Source organism: Meles meles, chromosome 1 (genome assembly GCF_922984935.1).
Source record: "Meles meles chromosome 1, mMelMel3.1 paternal haplotype, whole genome shotgun sequence".
In the NCBI taxonomy this organism is placed as follows: domain Eukaryota; kingdom Metazoa; phylum Chordata; class Mammalia; order Carnivora; family Mustelidae; genus Meles; species Meles meles.
In genome coordinates this window covers 86896299-86911794 of record NC_060066.1, presented here as the reverse complement: position 1 = coordinate 86911794, position 15496 = coordinate 86896299, and the positions used below count along the sequence as shown (strand labels likewise).

Below are 15496 nucleotides of genomic sequence, written 5' to 3'. Positions count from 1 at the left end.
AAAATTGGGGGATAGTTTTTGTAAGTCAGAGAAGTTAAATGAATTGCACACAGAAAGAGAAGAACTAGAATTTGAATCCAAGTCTGATCAGCTTTAAAACTTGACTCTTCTCACTGTAGCTTGTTGCCTCCCATGGCTCAGAGAGCTGGGTAGAAAGTGAGGTCATTAAGGATAGAATACTGCAGCAGTAGCAGTAAATCTGCAAAGAAGACAAGGGACTCTGTTCCAGACAAGTTGAATGTGTTGGCTTGTGAAATATTCCAGAAAAAGCAGCAGACATCAAGTCTTTGCAGGAGAGGTTCCAAGCGGAGGTATAGGTGGGGTATGTCCACAGGAAAGACATCAACACAGAGGTGGTTAAAATCACTGGATGGATCAGGTTACCTGGGCAGGGTATCCAGAGAAAAAATAACAGTGGAGAAACTGAGGCCAGACACATTGCTATCCCTGGGGTATCAGGGGCTGGAAAGCAGCAGAGATGGAATTCTCCAGGGAAGAAGGAGCAAGATCATTGTTTTAGAAGCCAGGGAACTTTGAGTAAAGGACCTAGGGCAAACTTCGCCCAGGCAGGTGACCTAATGAGAAAAGGACAGATGGTAAGAAATAAATACGATTTCAGAAGTACAGGAAATGAACAGGAGAGGGTGCTGCTTAGCGCCAGTCATTTGCTACCACACTGGAATTTAGGCTTAATGTTGCTTCGCTTCCTCCTCCCCACCCCCAGAAGAAACCAAACCTGAATTTTTACTAAAAGTTTCTCCATTTTTAAATGTTAACAGTTCTAAAAACAGTATTTGGCTCAAACACGTTGTGTCTGTGGGTTATATTTGGTCTGCCACCACTTGTTTCTAGTCTCTGAATAGTGTTTGATTTTTTTCTTTCTTTTTTTTGTCCCCCAAATGAAACCACAGTCAGAAAAGGGGCTAGTGAGAGATCTTATTTCACGCCATGGCAATGTCAACATCATCGGTCTTGATTGATGATCTTTTCCAGAGTGGTAAGGACATTGCCACATTGAGGACTGAGGAATAAATGAGAGATGAGCAAGTTCAAGTTAGCAAGGGTAAGGAAAGATGTGTGGTTGAAGAGAGAACAGGGGGACACATACAGAGTGAGAGTTCTGTGCTTTTTATCTCATGTTCAGAAGAACCAAAATCCTATTTTTTGTATTTATAGGATATATTTGTTTCACTTTATGTGTGAATGATCCTAATACACATTTCTTTTTCCATTTTACAGCTGTTTTTCCACTTACAAAGAGAACGGTCCTTTCCCGAACACAGAGCTAGGTTTTATGCTGCTGAAATTGCCAGTGCATTGGGTTACTTGCACTCCATCAAAATAGTGTACAGGTACGTTTTAATGTATTTCTTGTAAAAACATCTATTTTTATTACTTTATTTCAGTTAATACTCAGTTTTGCTTTTCTTTCCTTTTAATAGAGACTTGAAACCAGAAAATATTCTTTTGGATTCAGTAGTAAGTATTATCTTTTAAAAAAATCGCCAATTCTCCCATCCAAGTACTAACCAGGCCCGACCCTGCTTAGCTTCCGAGATCAGACGAGATCGGGCGCGTTCAGGGTGGTATGGCCGTAGACAAATCTGCCAATTCTCAATTTTATTATCATTATACTTGGTGGAAAAAAGGCAGTCTCAAAGGGTAGCCTCATTCCATTGATGTAACAGTCTCCAAATGACAGAACTCTAGAGATGGAAAACAGATGAATGGTTGCAAGGTGACAGGGACAGTGGGAATAGGGGAGTACAAAGATAAAGGGGTAGCATGAGTGTGTTCCTTAGTTCCTTTGGGGTGATGGATAGTTTTCTATCTTGATGGTGGTGGTAGTGACATAGATCTGTACATCTCTGCTGCATAGAACCACACTTACATATACACACACACAAATGCATATGTGTAAAAACTAGTGAAAACTGAATAAAATGGGCAGTCTGGTTAACAGTAGTCTACCAATGTCAGTTTCCCAATTTTCATATTTTACTACAGTTATATAAGATATCAGCATTGGGAGAAGCTGAGTGAGGGGTACCCAAAACTCTCTGTACTATTTTTGCAGTTTCCTGTGGGTCTACGATTATTTCAAAGTGAAATGGTTTTAAAAATTGTCAATTTATGCCCATGCATTGTTTTATCTTACTGCCCCTGTTTGTCAGGGACATGTTGTCTTAACAGATTTTGGGCTTTGTAAAGAAGGAATTGCTATATCTGACACGACAACAACATTTTGTGGGACACCAGAGGTAAGAAATAGGTTTCATTTGTTGTTTATATAATCATGTGTGAAATATAAAAATGAATCACAAGTTGCATATACAATATTCGAGATCAGAAAAGTAGAATAAAACTCTTATTTCAGAAAGCTTTTAGCCACTTGTATATATCTGATAATCATCCCTTCAGAATGTTTAAAGTTTATTGATTGTATTTTTTTTTGCTTTTATATTTGAGTTTATCCTTCATTTAACTTTTAAAACACTACTATAGTTGAATATTAAAACAAAAACAATAGCAAGTAGTGAGCTATGATTATAGTCCTTCACTCATTCACTACTGCACATAAAATCCAACAGTGTTATTCACTGGCCCCATTAAGAGGTCTAACACTGAACACCACCCCTGGGATGATGTTCATCATCCTCATATGTAATGGTGCCACCTTTCTTGATTTGGATCAAAGTCCACCAGTTCTACCTGGTCCATTTCATCAGTCTCTTCTACTTCCTTCCTCTCAGGTAGGAGTTTTTCCAGCAAAGAGAGTTTATCAGGAGAGAGAAAGCCATTCTCAGGAAAGTTTACCTTAAATTCGATGATGAGGCGACCCTTCTCATTTGGTCTATGATAAATCGGCATGCCTTCATTTAGCACACACTTGATATCTCCATGCTTGGCAATTTGACCTGGATGAGAAGTGATGACAATAGTTCGGTTGTGAAGAGTAGGTACTGGCTTTTGAAAACCGCACAGTGCTTCAACCAGCTGTATATCCATACACATGAAAATGTCTTCTCCTTGCTGAGTATGGTCCTTCTGATCTAAAACAATGATAGTATCTCCTGGTTCCTGTCCTGGTTCTTGATCTCCTTCACCATGGAATGTTATCTTCTGGCCATCTTCATTCCTTTGTCAGTATGAATTTCTAGAATCCTCCTCTCGAACTATCTTCCTTCCATTGCAGCTTTTACATCCATCTTTAGGACTGACCCCTTCCCCATGGCCCTGGCACTCCATGCACACAGATTGAATTTGCTAAACCATTCCAGGTCCTATCTGATGAATTCTTATTTGATTCTATTACCTTGGCAATTGGGACAACATTCGACTGCTCCTTTCTTACCACCTCAGCTTTCACATTTATCGCAAATCACATTCTTTTGCAGAGCTGGTTTTCTTGTTGCACCATTATATAAATCTTCTAAGGTTACTGAGAGCTGATACACAACATTTTTACCTCTCCTTTCTCTCTACATTCTTCCTCCTCCTCCAAAAAGCATATCAGAGATGTCCATGGGGGAGCCAAAACTACCACCAGCTCCACCTTCTTTAATTGCCTGTTCCCCTCCTTTGTCATATAATTCCCTTTTCTTTGTATCAGAGAGTACTTAGTAAGCTTGAGAAATCTGTTTAAACTTCTCTCCTTCATTTGGGTTCTTACCAGGGTGTTATTTCAAGGCCAGTTTCCTGTAGGCCTTTTTCAGTTCTTCTTGGGTGGCATTGGGTTTGACCCTCAAAACATCATAGTAAATGGTTTCTTTCACCATTTTCTACAGCCGGTGAGAGGTCCGAGGCTGGTGTAGGGGAGCAGGAAGGAGTGCATTGCTTGGCGCAGCTTGGGCAGCCGCTGCTCCTCCTCCTCTCACGGAGCATTCGGGAAAGTTCCCTGATTGTATTTTTAATTGTGATTATAAGCTACTACAGATAACCCAACAAAGATATAAATTATGCTTATTTGTTTTTATCTTTGTTTTTTAAGATTTTATTTAAAGTCAATTAGTTAACATAGTGTATTATTAGTTTCAAGGGTAGAATTTAGTGATTCATCAGTTGCATAGAACACCCAAGCTCATTACATCAAGTGCCCTTAATGCCCATCACCCAATTACCCCAAAATTACCCCAATTACCCCAAAAAAACAATTATTTGTTTTTAATGTTAAAAGTTTACCTTGGACTTTTTAAGGCATTTGATTAGACTTCTGATCCTTTTTTAAAAAAATCACCAATCAGCATGAAGAATGTATTAAAATTGTAATGTTTACACCACACTAAATATATTAATACCATTGAAATATACACTTTAAAATGAGTAAATTGCATGGTATGTATCTAAGTAAAGCTGTTTTTTTAAATAAGTTAAAAGCAAATATGGCAAGATATTGATGTTGCCTATAATTAGTGGCTGCTATATTGGTTTCTGTTTTCTCTTTTTCTGTGTGATGAAAATATTTTATAATAAAATAGCCATGTATTTAACAGAAGAAAGTAAAGCAGTGGATGTAGAGGAAAGAAAATCGTTAAGTCAGGGTGCTTAGGTGGCTCAGCCAGTTAAGCATCTGCCTTCAGCTCAGATCTGGTCCCAGGGTCCTGGGATAGAGCCCTGCATCAGGCTGCCTGTTCAGCAGGAAGCCTGCTTCCCCCTCTCCCTCTGCAGCTGCCCTGCATGTGCTCTCTTAACTCACTCTCTCTGTCAAATAAATAAAATCTTGAAGAAAAAAAAAGAAAGCCACAAGTCAGAATTAATCAGAACATCTCATCATCTAATCATGTTAGCTAGCAGAAAATGTATCCTTCCATTTGAGACAAATAATGATAATCATTACAAGTTATGTTAAAGTCTTGCTATTCTCCCTACACACACACACACACACACACACACACACACACACACACACTCTCTTAGTTATTTTAAACTATCTTAATTCTAATGTATTTATAGTGATCTTAGAAGCCAGGTAATATTTCATCATTTTTTTAGAGTAATTGCAAATGTCATGATGAAATGTGTGATAAAATGGTTCACATGAGACTTTTAATCAAGATCAGAAAATTTAAGAAAAATTAAAAGTAAAAATGCTTTGAAATTTTTTTCCCTTCCTTTCTCTAATCTACCATAGCTCTTAGATATATTTGTAACCATTCTAGTTTGGTTTGTGTATGAAGAAACATTTTTTTGTCAATGTATATTGAGTTTTTAAAATATGGATGCATATTTTTATAAATTATATCTCCTTTAAGTTGATTTTTTTTTATTTTTTATTTAAATTCAGTTAACTAACCTATAATGTATTATTAGTTTCAGAGGTAGAGGTCAGTGATTCATCAGCCTTATATAATACCCAGTGCTCTTTACGTCGTGTGCCCTCCTTAATGTCCATCATCCAGTACCCATTCCCCTTAGCACCCTCCCCTCCACCAACCCTGTTTATTTCCTAATATTAAGAGTCTCCTGCAGTTTATCTCCCTCTTTGATTTCTTCTTGTTTTATTTTTTCCTCTGTTCACCTCTGATCTTCTGTTTTGTTTCTTAAATTCCACATATGAGTGAGATCATATGATAATTGTCTTTCTCTGAGTGACTTATTTCACTTACCATAATACCCTCTAGTTCTATCCACATCATTGCAAATGTCAAAATTTCATTTTTTGATGGCTTAGTAGTATTCCATTGTGTGTATACACACACACACACACACACACACACACACACACATCTTTATCCATTCATCTGTCAGTGGACATCTGGACTCTTTCCATAGTTTAGCTATGATGGACATTGTTACTATAAACATTGGAGTACAGGTGCCCCTACAGATCCCTAATTTGTATCCTTAGGGTAAATCCCTAGTAGTGCAATTGCTAGGTCTTAGAGTAGCTCTATTTTCAACTTCTTGAGGACCTCCATGCTGTTTTCCAGAGTGGCTGCATCAGCTTGCATTCCCATCAGCGGTGTATGAGGGTTTTCCTTTCTCTGAATCCTCACCAAAATCTGTCATTTCCTGAGTAGTTAATTATAGCCATGCTGACTAATGTGAGGTGGTATCTCATTGCGATTTTGATCCATATTTCCCTGATGCCAAGTGATGTGGAACATTTCTTTCATGTGTCTGTTGACCATTTGTGTGTCTTCTTTGGAGAAATGCCTGTTAATATCTTCTGCCCATTTCTTGATTAGATTATTTGTTCTTTGAGCATTGAGTTTGATAAGTTCCTTATAAATTTTGGATACTAGCCCTTTATCTTATATCTCATTTTAAACTTTTTCTCCCATTCTGTCAGTTGTCTTTTGGTTTTGTCCTTTGCTGTGCAAAAGCTTTTTATCTTGATGAAGTCCCAATAGTTCATTTTTGCCTTTGTTTCCCTTGCCTTTGGAGACATGTCTACCAAGAAGTTGCTGCCTGTGTTCTCCCCTAGGATTTTGATGGATTCCTATCTCACATTTGGGTCTTTCTTCATTTTGAGTCTACTTTTGTGTATGGTGTCAGGAAGTGGTTCACTTTCATTCTTCTGAATATACATACAGAAGAAAGCTGTCCCAGTTTTCCTAACACCATTTGTTGAAGAGACTGTCTTTTTTCCATTGGGCATTCTTTCCTGCCTTGTCAAAGATTGGTTGACCATAGAGTTGAGGTTCCATTTGTGGGCTCTCTATTGTGTTCCATTGATCTATGTGTCTGTTTTTGTGCCAGTACCATACCGTCTAGATGATTACAACTTTGTATTAGAGCTTGAAGTTTTATTACACCAGCTTTGGCCGCCTTTTGCAACATTCCTTTGGCTATTCAGGGTCTTTTCTGGTTCCATACCAATTTTGGGATTCTTTGTTCCAGCTCTGTGAAAAAAGTTGATGGTATTTTGATAGGGATTACATTAAATGTATATATTGCTCTAGGTATCATAGACATTTTAATGATATTTGTTCTTCAAATCCATGAGTATAGAACATTTTTCCATTTCTTTGTGTCTGCCTCAATTTCTTTCATGAGTGTTCTATAGTTTTCTGAGAACAGATCCTTTGCCTCTCTCGTTAGGTTTATTCCTAGGTATCTTACCATTGGGTACAATTGTAAATTGAATCTACTCCTTAATTTCTCTTTGTTCTGTCTCACTGTAAGTATATAAACATGTAACTGATTTCTGTGCATTGATTTTTTTATCCTGCCACTTTGCTGATTTTCCATATGAGTTCTAGCAATTTGGGGATAGAATTTTTTGGGATTTCCACATAGAGTATCATGTCATTTGTAAAGAGTGAGAATTTGACTTCTTTGCCAATTCAGGTGCCCTTTATCTCTTTTTGTCTGATTGCTGAGGCTAAGACTTCTAGTACTGTGTTGAACAACAGTGGTGAGAGTGGACATCTCTGCCACCTTCCTGACCTTAGGGGAAAAGCTCTCAGTTTTTCTCCACTGAGAATGATATTCACTGTGGGCTTTTGATATATGGCTTTTGTGATATTGATATTAAAACTCTGAAGAGTTTTAAATAAGAAACAATGCTGTACTTCATTAAATGCTTTTTCTGCATCCGTTGAGAGGATCATCTGGTTCTTGTTCTTTTTTAATTAATGTGTAATATATCACATTGATTTGCAGAGATTGAACAACCCTTACAGCCCAGGAATAAATCCCACTTGGTCATGGTGAATAATCCTCTTAATGTACTTCTGGATCCTATTGGCTAGGATTTTGGTGAGAATTTTGACCAGGGATACTGGTCTATAATTCTCCTTTTTGGGAAGGTCTTTGTCTACTTTGGGGATCAAGGTAATACTAGACTCATAAAAAGAGTTTGGACGTTTTCCTTCCATTTCTGTTTTTTGAAACAGCTTCAGAAGAATAGGTATTAGGTCTTCTTTAAATGTTTGGTAGAATTTCCCTGGGAAGCCTCCAGCTCTGGACTCTGTTGGAAGATTATTGATTACTGCTTCAATTTCTTTTCTGGTTATGGATCTGTTCAGATTTTCTATTTCTTCCTAGTTCAGTTTTGGTAGATTATACATCTCTAGGGATGCATCCATTTCTTTCATATTGCCTCATTGTTGGCATATAGTTGCTCTAATATGTTCTTATACTTGTTTGTATTTCTTTGGTGGTGGTTATAATTTCTCCCTTTCATTCATGATTTTACTTGGGTCCTTTCTCTTTTCTTTTTGATAAGTCTGGCCAGGGGGTTATCAATCTTATTAATTCTTTCAAAGAACCAGCTCCTAGTTTCCTTGATCTATTCTACTGTTCTTTTGGTTTCTATTTCATTGATTTCTGCTCTAATCTTTATTAATTTTCTTCTCCTACTGGATTTAGGCTTTATTTGGTGTTCTTTCTCTAGCTCCTTTAGGTATAAGGTTAGGTTGTGTATTTGAGGTCTTTCTTGTTTCTTGAGAAAGGCTCGTATTGCTATTTTCTTCCCTTTTAGGACCACTTTTGCTGCATCCCAAAGATTTTGAACGGTTGTATTTTCATTTTCATTTGTTCCTATGAATTCTTTAAATTCTTGAATTCTTTATGAATTCTATGAATTCTTTAATTTCCTGGTTGACTCATTTCTTCTTTCATAGGATGCTCTTTAGCCTCCTTGTATTTCAGTTCTTTCCAACTTTCCTCTTGTGATTGAGTTCCAGTTTCAAAGCATTGTGGTCTGAAAATATGCAGGGAATGATCCCAGTCTTTTGGTACTGTTGAGACTTGATTTGTGACCCAGTATGTGATCTGCTGTGGAGACTGTTCCATGAGCACTTGAGAAGAATATTCTGTTGCTTTAGGATGGTATGCTCTGAATATATCTGTGAAGTCCATCTGGTCCGATGTGTCATTCAGAGCCCTTGTTCCTTTTTGATCTTCTGATTAGATGATCTGTCCATTGCAGTGAGTGGAGTGTTAAAGTCCCCTACTACTATCAGTGTGTTTCTTTAATTTTGTTACTAATTGGATTATATAAATGGCTACTCCCATGTTAGGGGCACAGTTGTTCACAATTGTTTAATCTTGTTGGGTAGACCCTTTAGTTTTGATACTGTTGTGTCCTTCCTCATCTTTATCACAGTCTTTGGTTTTTAAGTCTAATTTGTCTGATACAAGGATTGCTACCCAACTTTCTTTTGATGTCCATTAGCATGATAAATGGTTTTCCACCCCCTCACTTTAAATCTGGAGGTGTCTTGGAGTCTAAAAAGAGTCTCTTACAGACAGCATATCAATTTTTTATCCAATCTGATACCCTGTGTCTTTTGATTGGGGCATTTATGCCATTTAAATACAGAGTAACTATTGAAAGATAAGAATTTAGTGCTATTGTACTACCTATAATTTCACTGTTTCTGTGTATATTGTCTCTGTACCTTTCTGGTCTCTGTTACTTTTGGGCTTTCTCTTCACTTAAAGTATCCCTTTTAAATATTTCTTGGAGGGCTGGTTTGGTGATCATAAATTCTTTTCGTTCCTGTTTGTCTTGGAAGCTTTTTATCTCTCCTCCTATTTTGAATGACATCCTTGCTGGATAAAGTATTCCTGGCTGCGTATTTTTCTCATTTAGTACCCTGAATAGATCATGCCAGTTCTTTCTGGCCTGCCAGGTTTCTGTGGATAGGTCTGCCTCCAATCTAATGTTTTTACCCTTGAAGGTGTGTCTGAGATTTGCAAGTTTCACCATTATATGTATTGATTTTGATGGGGCTTTGTCTGTGTCTCCTGGACTTGAATGCCTGTTTTCTTACCCAGATTAGGGCATTCTCCACTATAATTTGCTCCAGTATACCTTCTGCCCTTCTCCCCTTCCTCTCCTGGGATCCCAATTCTAATACTGTTTTGGTTTATGTTATCAATTATGACTCGAATTCTCCCTTGATACGTAGTTGTTTATCTCTCTTTTTCTGAGCTCCTTTATTCACCACCATTTTGTCTTCTGTATCACTAATTCTCTCTTCTGCCTCATTTATCCTAGCAGTTAGAGCCTCCGTTTTTTATTACATCTCATTAATAGCCTTTTTTCTTGACTTTATTAGATTTTAGTTCTTTTATTTCTCCAGAAAGGGATTCTCTAGTATCTTCCATGTTTTTTTCCAGTACAGCTAGTATCTTTATAATCATTATTCTGAACTCTAATTCCAAAATCTTACTTATATCCACACTGATTAGGTTTCTGGCCATCAGTACTGCCTGTTGTTCTCTTTGTAGAGGTGAGTTCTTCCATCTTGTCATTCTGTCCAGAGAAGAATAGATGAACAAGAAAACAAAATACTAAAGTGACAACAACAACCCAAACAAATCAGAAGAATGCAAAACTGGGGGAAAAAATTAAAATTAAAAAAAAAAGAGAGAGAAAATAGTCAACCAGGTGAACAGAACAGACCAATACATTGGATCCTGTGTGTATTTTGGTCTGTTTATTAAAAAACTGATACCAAAATTGTGAAGAAAGAAAAACATATATGTACAAAAATAAATTTAAATATATTGAGAAGAGAGAATGGTACTGTAAAAATGAAAATTAAAAGACAAAAAAAAAAAAATAGAATATAAACAGCCAGGTGAATGGAACAAAGCAGTACACTATATCCTGAGAGTATTTTGGTTTGTTTGTTAGAAGAGTCTACATCCCAAAATTGGAAAGAGGAAAAGTTATATATACACACACACAAAAAAATTGAATGCATTGAAAAGCTAGAATGTAACTGTGAAGACGAAAATTTAAAAAGAACTTCAACAAACAGAAAAAAGAAAATATAATTAGACAAGTAAAGGGAATAGAGCAATATACTAGACTCTGGGTATATTTTAGTCTATTAGAAGAAACTGAATCACGGGGCGCCTGGGTGGCTCAGTGGTTTAAGCTGCTGCCTTCAGCTCAGGTCATGATCTCAGGGTCCTGGGATCGAGTCCCGCATCGGGCTCTCTGCTTGGCGGGGAGCCTGCTTCCTCTTCTCTCTCTCTCTCTGCCTGCCTCTCTCCCTACTTGTGATCTCTATCTGTCAAATAAATAAATAAATAAATAAATAAATAAATAAAAAGAAGAAACTGAATCACAAAATTGTAAAGAAAGAAAATATATATATATATACACACACAAAAATAAAATTAAATACAAAATACAAAATTAAATACAAAAAAGATAGAATGTAAGTGTAAAAATGAAAGTTAAAAAAGATTTTTAAGACGATAAAAAAAAGAAATGGTGGAAAGAGGAAAAAATTAAAATTGAGAGATTAAAGAATCGTGGGGGGGGAAACATGAATTCTATATACCATTTTCCCATAGCTCTGGAGTTTTGCAGTTCTGTCAGATTGATAAACGTGGTCTTAGCCAGATGTTCTTGGTAATCTTCTGGGGAGCCTATTGCAGGGGTTCTCCGGTGTCTTTGCCTGTGCAGAATTAACCCGTGGTTTATCTTCCCATATATTGCTTTGAATTCAATTTTCAGTCCTTCCTACTTTGCAAAAAGTGGTTGCTTTTCTATATGAAGAGTTGCAGCTATTCTTTTTCTTAGATCTCCAGTTGAGTTGGCCAATGTTCAGAATGATTTGATATCTAGCTGAATTCCTGGCGCCAGATGAAACTAAGGTCTCCTACTCCTCTGCCATCTTGGACTATCTCAAATGTATATTGATTGTACAGTTATCAAAAATCTTTAAGTCCTATAGTTTTTAGAGAGGAAACACACTTTTTTTTGGTCATCTAAATCCAAATGTAATCAGAAATTGCTAAACCCTTTCAATATATTTTCCCATTTTTTGGATCACATTTTTTTTAAGGATTATCTATTTATTTATTAGAGAGAGAGAGAGAGAAAACACACAAGCAGGGAAAGTGGGAAAGGGAGAAGCAGGAGCCTGACACGGGGCTTGATCTCAGGACCCTGGCATCATGACCCAAGCAGAAGGCAGATGCTTAACGACTGAGCCACCCAGATGGCCCTGGATCACATTTTTTTTTAAAAAAGCCTAAGAAGAATTATTTCCTTATTTCATATAGGAAGAGAAAATATATATTTTAGAAGTCTCAAGTTCAAATTCACCATGTTATATGTGTAAAATTATGATGTTTAAATGTTTTACAAATAAAATGTATAAATCTAATAATTTATGCAACTTTTTTAAATAATATGTTAGAGAATTATGTAGTAATTACAGTAATTACTTTAGTAATTAATAGTAATTACTCTTATAATTCTCTAATAACAATTCTTTTTTCTTTAACTGAAGGGAAAAATGGATTATAATTGCCTTATTAAAAATTCTTTCTTCAAGAGAAACAATTATGAGTGATGACCAGAGGAATTTATAAAATAAATTAATCTTGTGAAAGACTCTCCCTGCCCCCCAGCCCAATACCTAGTTTACATAGTGTTACAGATTTCTGCATTTATTTTCCTCTTCTGTTCATCCTAATTGCATCCCATCTGTTGGGGGGAAGTGCTTGAATGCCCAACGAATTAAAAATCTAGATAATGTTTTTAGTATCATAGTAGCATCTTAAATTTGTTAAATTTCTTAATTATTCCTAAATTTTATCATGAGTTATTTATTGAGTTGCTTTAATATTTAATGTTTTCCATAGTACCTTGCTCCTGAAGTAATCCGAAAACAGCCCTATGACAATACTGTAGATTGGTGGTGCCTCGGTGCTGTTCTCTATGAAATGCTGTATGGATTGGTATGTATTTCTGCTCTTTCATTATTATTTTAATATATTTTCATTGTTTTAAGTTGTCTCTCTTTTTTATTAATCCCAGGGACTCTTAGATAACACTGATGGAGTATTAGTAACCTGGTTAAGTGAATCCAAAATCACATTAGGAATATACACAAAAGGAAAAACTTTTCCTTTGTTACTAATCTTTTAACATAATTATTTCTCTGTCATACAAATCACTACTTATTATCATACTAATCAGGTATTCCCATCCTACTTGCATTTTTCAGAAATAGACACTAGCTATAACATTAATATTATTCACTTTCATACAGTTTACCCCATCATTCTACCCAGTTTCAAAAAGATGGAAGAAAAAGATTTTTGTATTTATTAGAAGATCATATCTTTTGGTTGCCTTGTATTTTATTTCTATAGGATAAATACTAGTGCTCTACTTTTTCTGCTGTTGGAAACCCTCTATTCTCTTTACTGCAAACATGTCTAGATTTTATTGAAAAAGGGGATGTTCATTATGAAATCATTTACCCCAGTTTTTATTAATTGACACATAAGGCTAACCAGTGCTTCTGATTAACATGTGTAAAGTTGTTCACTATATTAATTAATATTCCAACCAGGGATGCCTAGCTGGATCAGTTGGAGGGACATGCGACTCTTGATCTTGGTCTCTTGACTTTAAGCCCCATGTTGGGTGCAGAGATTACTAAAAAAATAAATAAAATATATCATTACAACCAAAAGCAAGCAATTTAGGACTTTTTGTAGGAACAATATATATTTTTCTTTACACTTTTTGAGGTATTTAGAGCAGTTTCTAGAGTCCTTTTGTGATCTCATGAGTGTCCAGCAGCCCCATGCTGGAGACCTTGTGCTTATCACCCATGCTGCTGCCCACTCTAAGCTAAATATTACCATCAGCAGAGACCTGACCTGGGGCTCAGGTTTGTTTTTTTTTTTAAAGATCTTATTTATTTATGTGACAGATAGAGATTACAAGTAGGCAGAGAGGCAGGCAGAGAGAGAGGGGGAAGCAGGCTCCCTGCAGAGCAGAGAGCCGAATGCAGGGCTCGATCCCAGGACCCTGGGATCATGACCTGAGCCGAAGGCAGAGGCTTTAACCCACTGAGCCACCCAGGCACCCCAGGGGCTCAGTTTTTTTGTTTTGCTTTTTGTTTTATGTGGGCATTCCCCCCTCCCGAAAACTGGGGAGCTCTCAGTGAAATCCAAAACCTGAGGTGCATGTTAGTGCATTTGTCTTACGTTGCTAACTTTGAATGATAGATTCCTATGACAACCAACACTGTCTCTTCTTTGCCCTTACTTATTAAAAGATCTCATTTTCTGGTAATGCTATTGACTTGGAACACCTGATATACCTTCCTTTAAATGCTAGGTATTTGCTATCGGTATTTTTGAATCCTTTAAATTTCTTTAGAGAACTATGAAAGTGGAAAATACTGTCATTGTGTGTTAAATGCAGTTGATTCAAAAGGGAACATTTGAAACATATACTTCACTAATGACACTTATATTTACTTTTTTAAAATAAAGTTTCAATTTTAAAAAGTAAAAACATTTTTCTTTCCTATAAAAAAGAAAGTGACAAGCTATATAATTGCCTTAACATTAAAAATTATTTTTAGTGTAAAAGTTAACTCAGTGGTTAACGGGCTACTCCTCATGTTGAAGCTGTACAGGTCTTCAGGCTGTAACAGTAGAATTGTAATTCTGCAGCGTGCACCCATAATGCTGTCATCACCACAAGCACATAGGAAGGAGCACTTCTTCAGGTCTTCATCTCTACTGGAAATCTCTGTTTTAATTCATTTATTTCCAAGTCTCAAGAAACTATTTAATATTTGATCTGTGTTGAATCCCTGAGTGCAGTCATTCTTTCCTTATGCTGCCAATGAGATTGGCGCTTTTCTCTAAAACAGATACTATTACAAGTTTTACACAGTATACACCTATCTGCAGGGTGGTCTTGAACATTCAGCAAACGCATATTGGGCTCCACATGTGCTGGGTTCTATACCCTCTTCAGCTTGGAGACCACCCTACAGATGTACACGTACCCACAGGCCTGTGCATTCTAGATCTGTCCAGACCCACACTGGTCCCTGTAGAGCAAGGCCAAATCCAACTCTTTTAACCCCATTTCCTCATAGCTTAATACTAATTCTATTTTCTTTTTTTTCTCCCCGCCAGCCTCCTTTTTATTGCCGAGATGTTGCTGAAATGTATGACAATATTCTTCACAAGCCCCTGAGTTTGAGGCCAGGAGTGAGCCTCACAGCCTGGTCCATTCTGGAAGAACTCCTAGAAAAAGACAGGCAAAATCGACTTGGTGCCAAAGAAGACTTTGTATGTACATCCTTCCCAGTACCTGCTTTTTCTAAAGCTTATTTTAAGATTTGAAGATAAATTCTTATTTTATGTGGCATTTATTGGGACGAATACAGCCCTTAAATAGCACCATGGAAAAGAAGCATGCTTGTCCCAGCAGTTCTCCACCAGTGTTTATGGGTTTGAAGCACTTATATAGGCTTTCCGTTTGATCTTCGGAACAGTTCATCCCTCTTCATCCCTCCCATCCTGTTTTCACACCCCGTTATTTATTTTTCATTTATAACAATTTTCCTCCCTTTTTAAAAAAATGTGTGGCATGCATTTTTTTGGTTACTTAAACTTTTAAATCATTTTACTTAAGAATTTATTGAGTGCCTCCTGTCTGCATGAGGTAATGCCTTTTGCCTAATCACTTTTCTTCTGAGAATTTGGTGACACCTCCCTGAGGTTATTATAGAATCTACAGGTTTGTTGTTTGTTTGTT

The 15496-nt window shown here is 36.7% G+C and overlaps 1 protein-coding gene and 1 pseudogene across 11 annotated transcripts in view; one reads left to right on the top strand and one right to left on the bottom strand.

Moving 5' to 3' along the window:
• Nucleotides 1-15496, top strand: part of SGK3 (serum/glucocorticoid regulated kinase family member 3) — a 183164-nt gene that overhangs the window by 156576 nt on the left and 11092 nt on the right. For all 11 annotated transcript variants that reach the window (XM_046020112.1, XM_046020129.1, XM_046020090.1 and 8 more), the window contains 5 exons: nt 1240-1352; nt 1443-1479; nt 2175-2261; nt 12565-12660; nt 14872-15027. In XM_046020112.1, coding sequence (XP_045876068.1) covers nt 1240-1352; nt 1443-1479; nt 2175-2261; nt 12565-12660; nt 14872-15027 — 489 coding nt within the window. The remainder of the gene's footprint in view (nt 1-1239; nt 1353-1442; nt 1480-2174; nt 2262-12564; nt 12661-14871; nt 15028-15496) is intronic.
• LOC123951442 lies at nt 2610-3779 on the bottom strand (annotated as a pseudogene).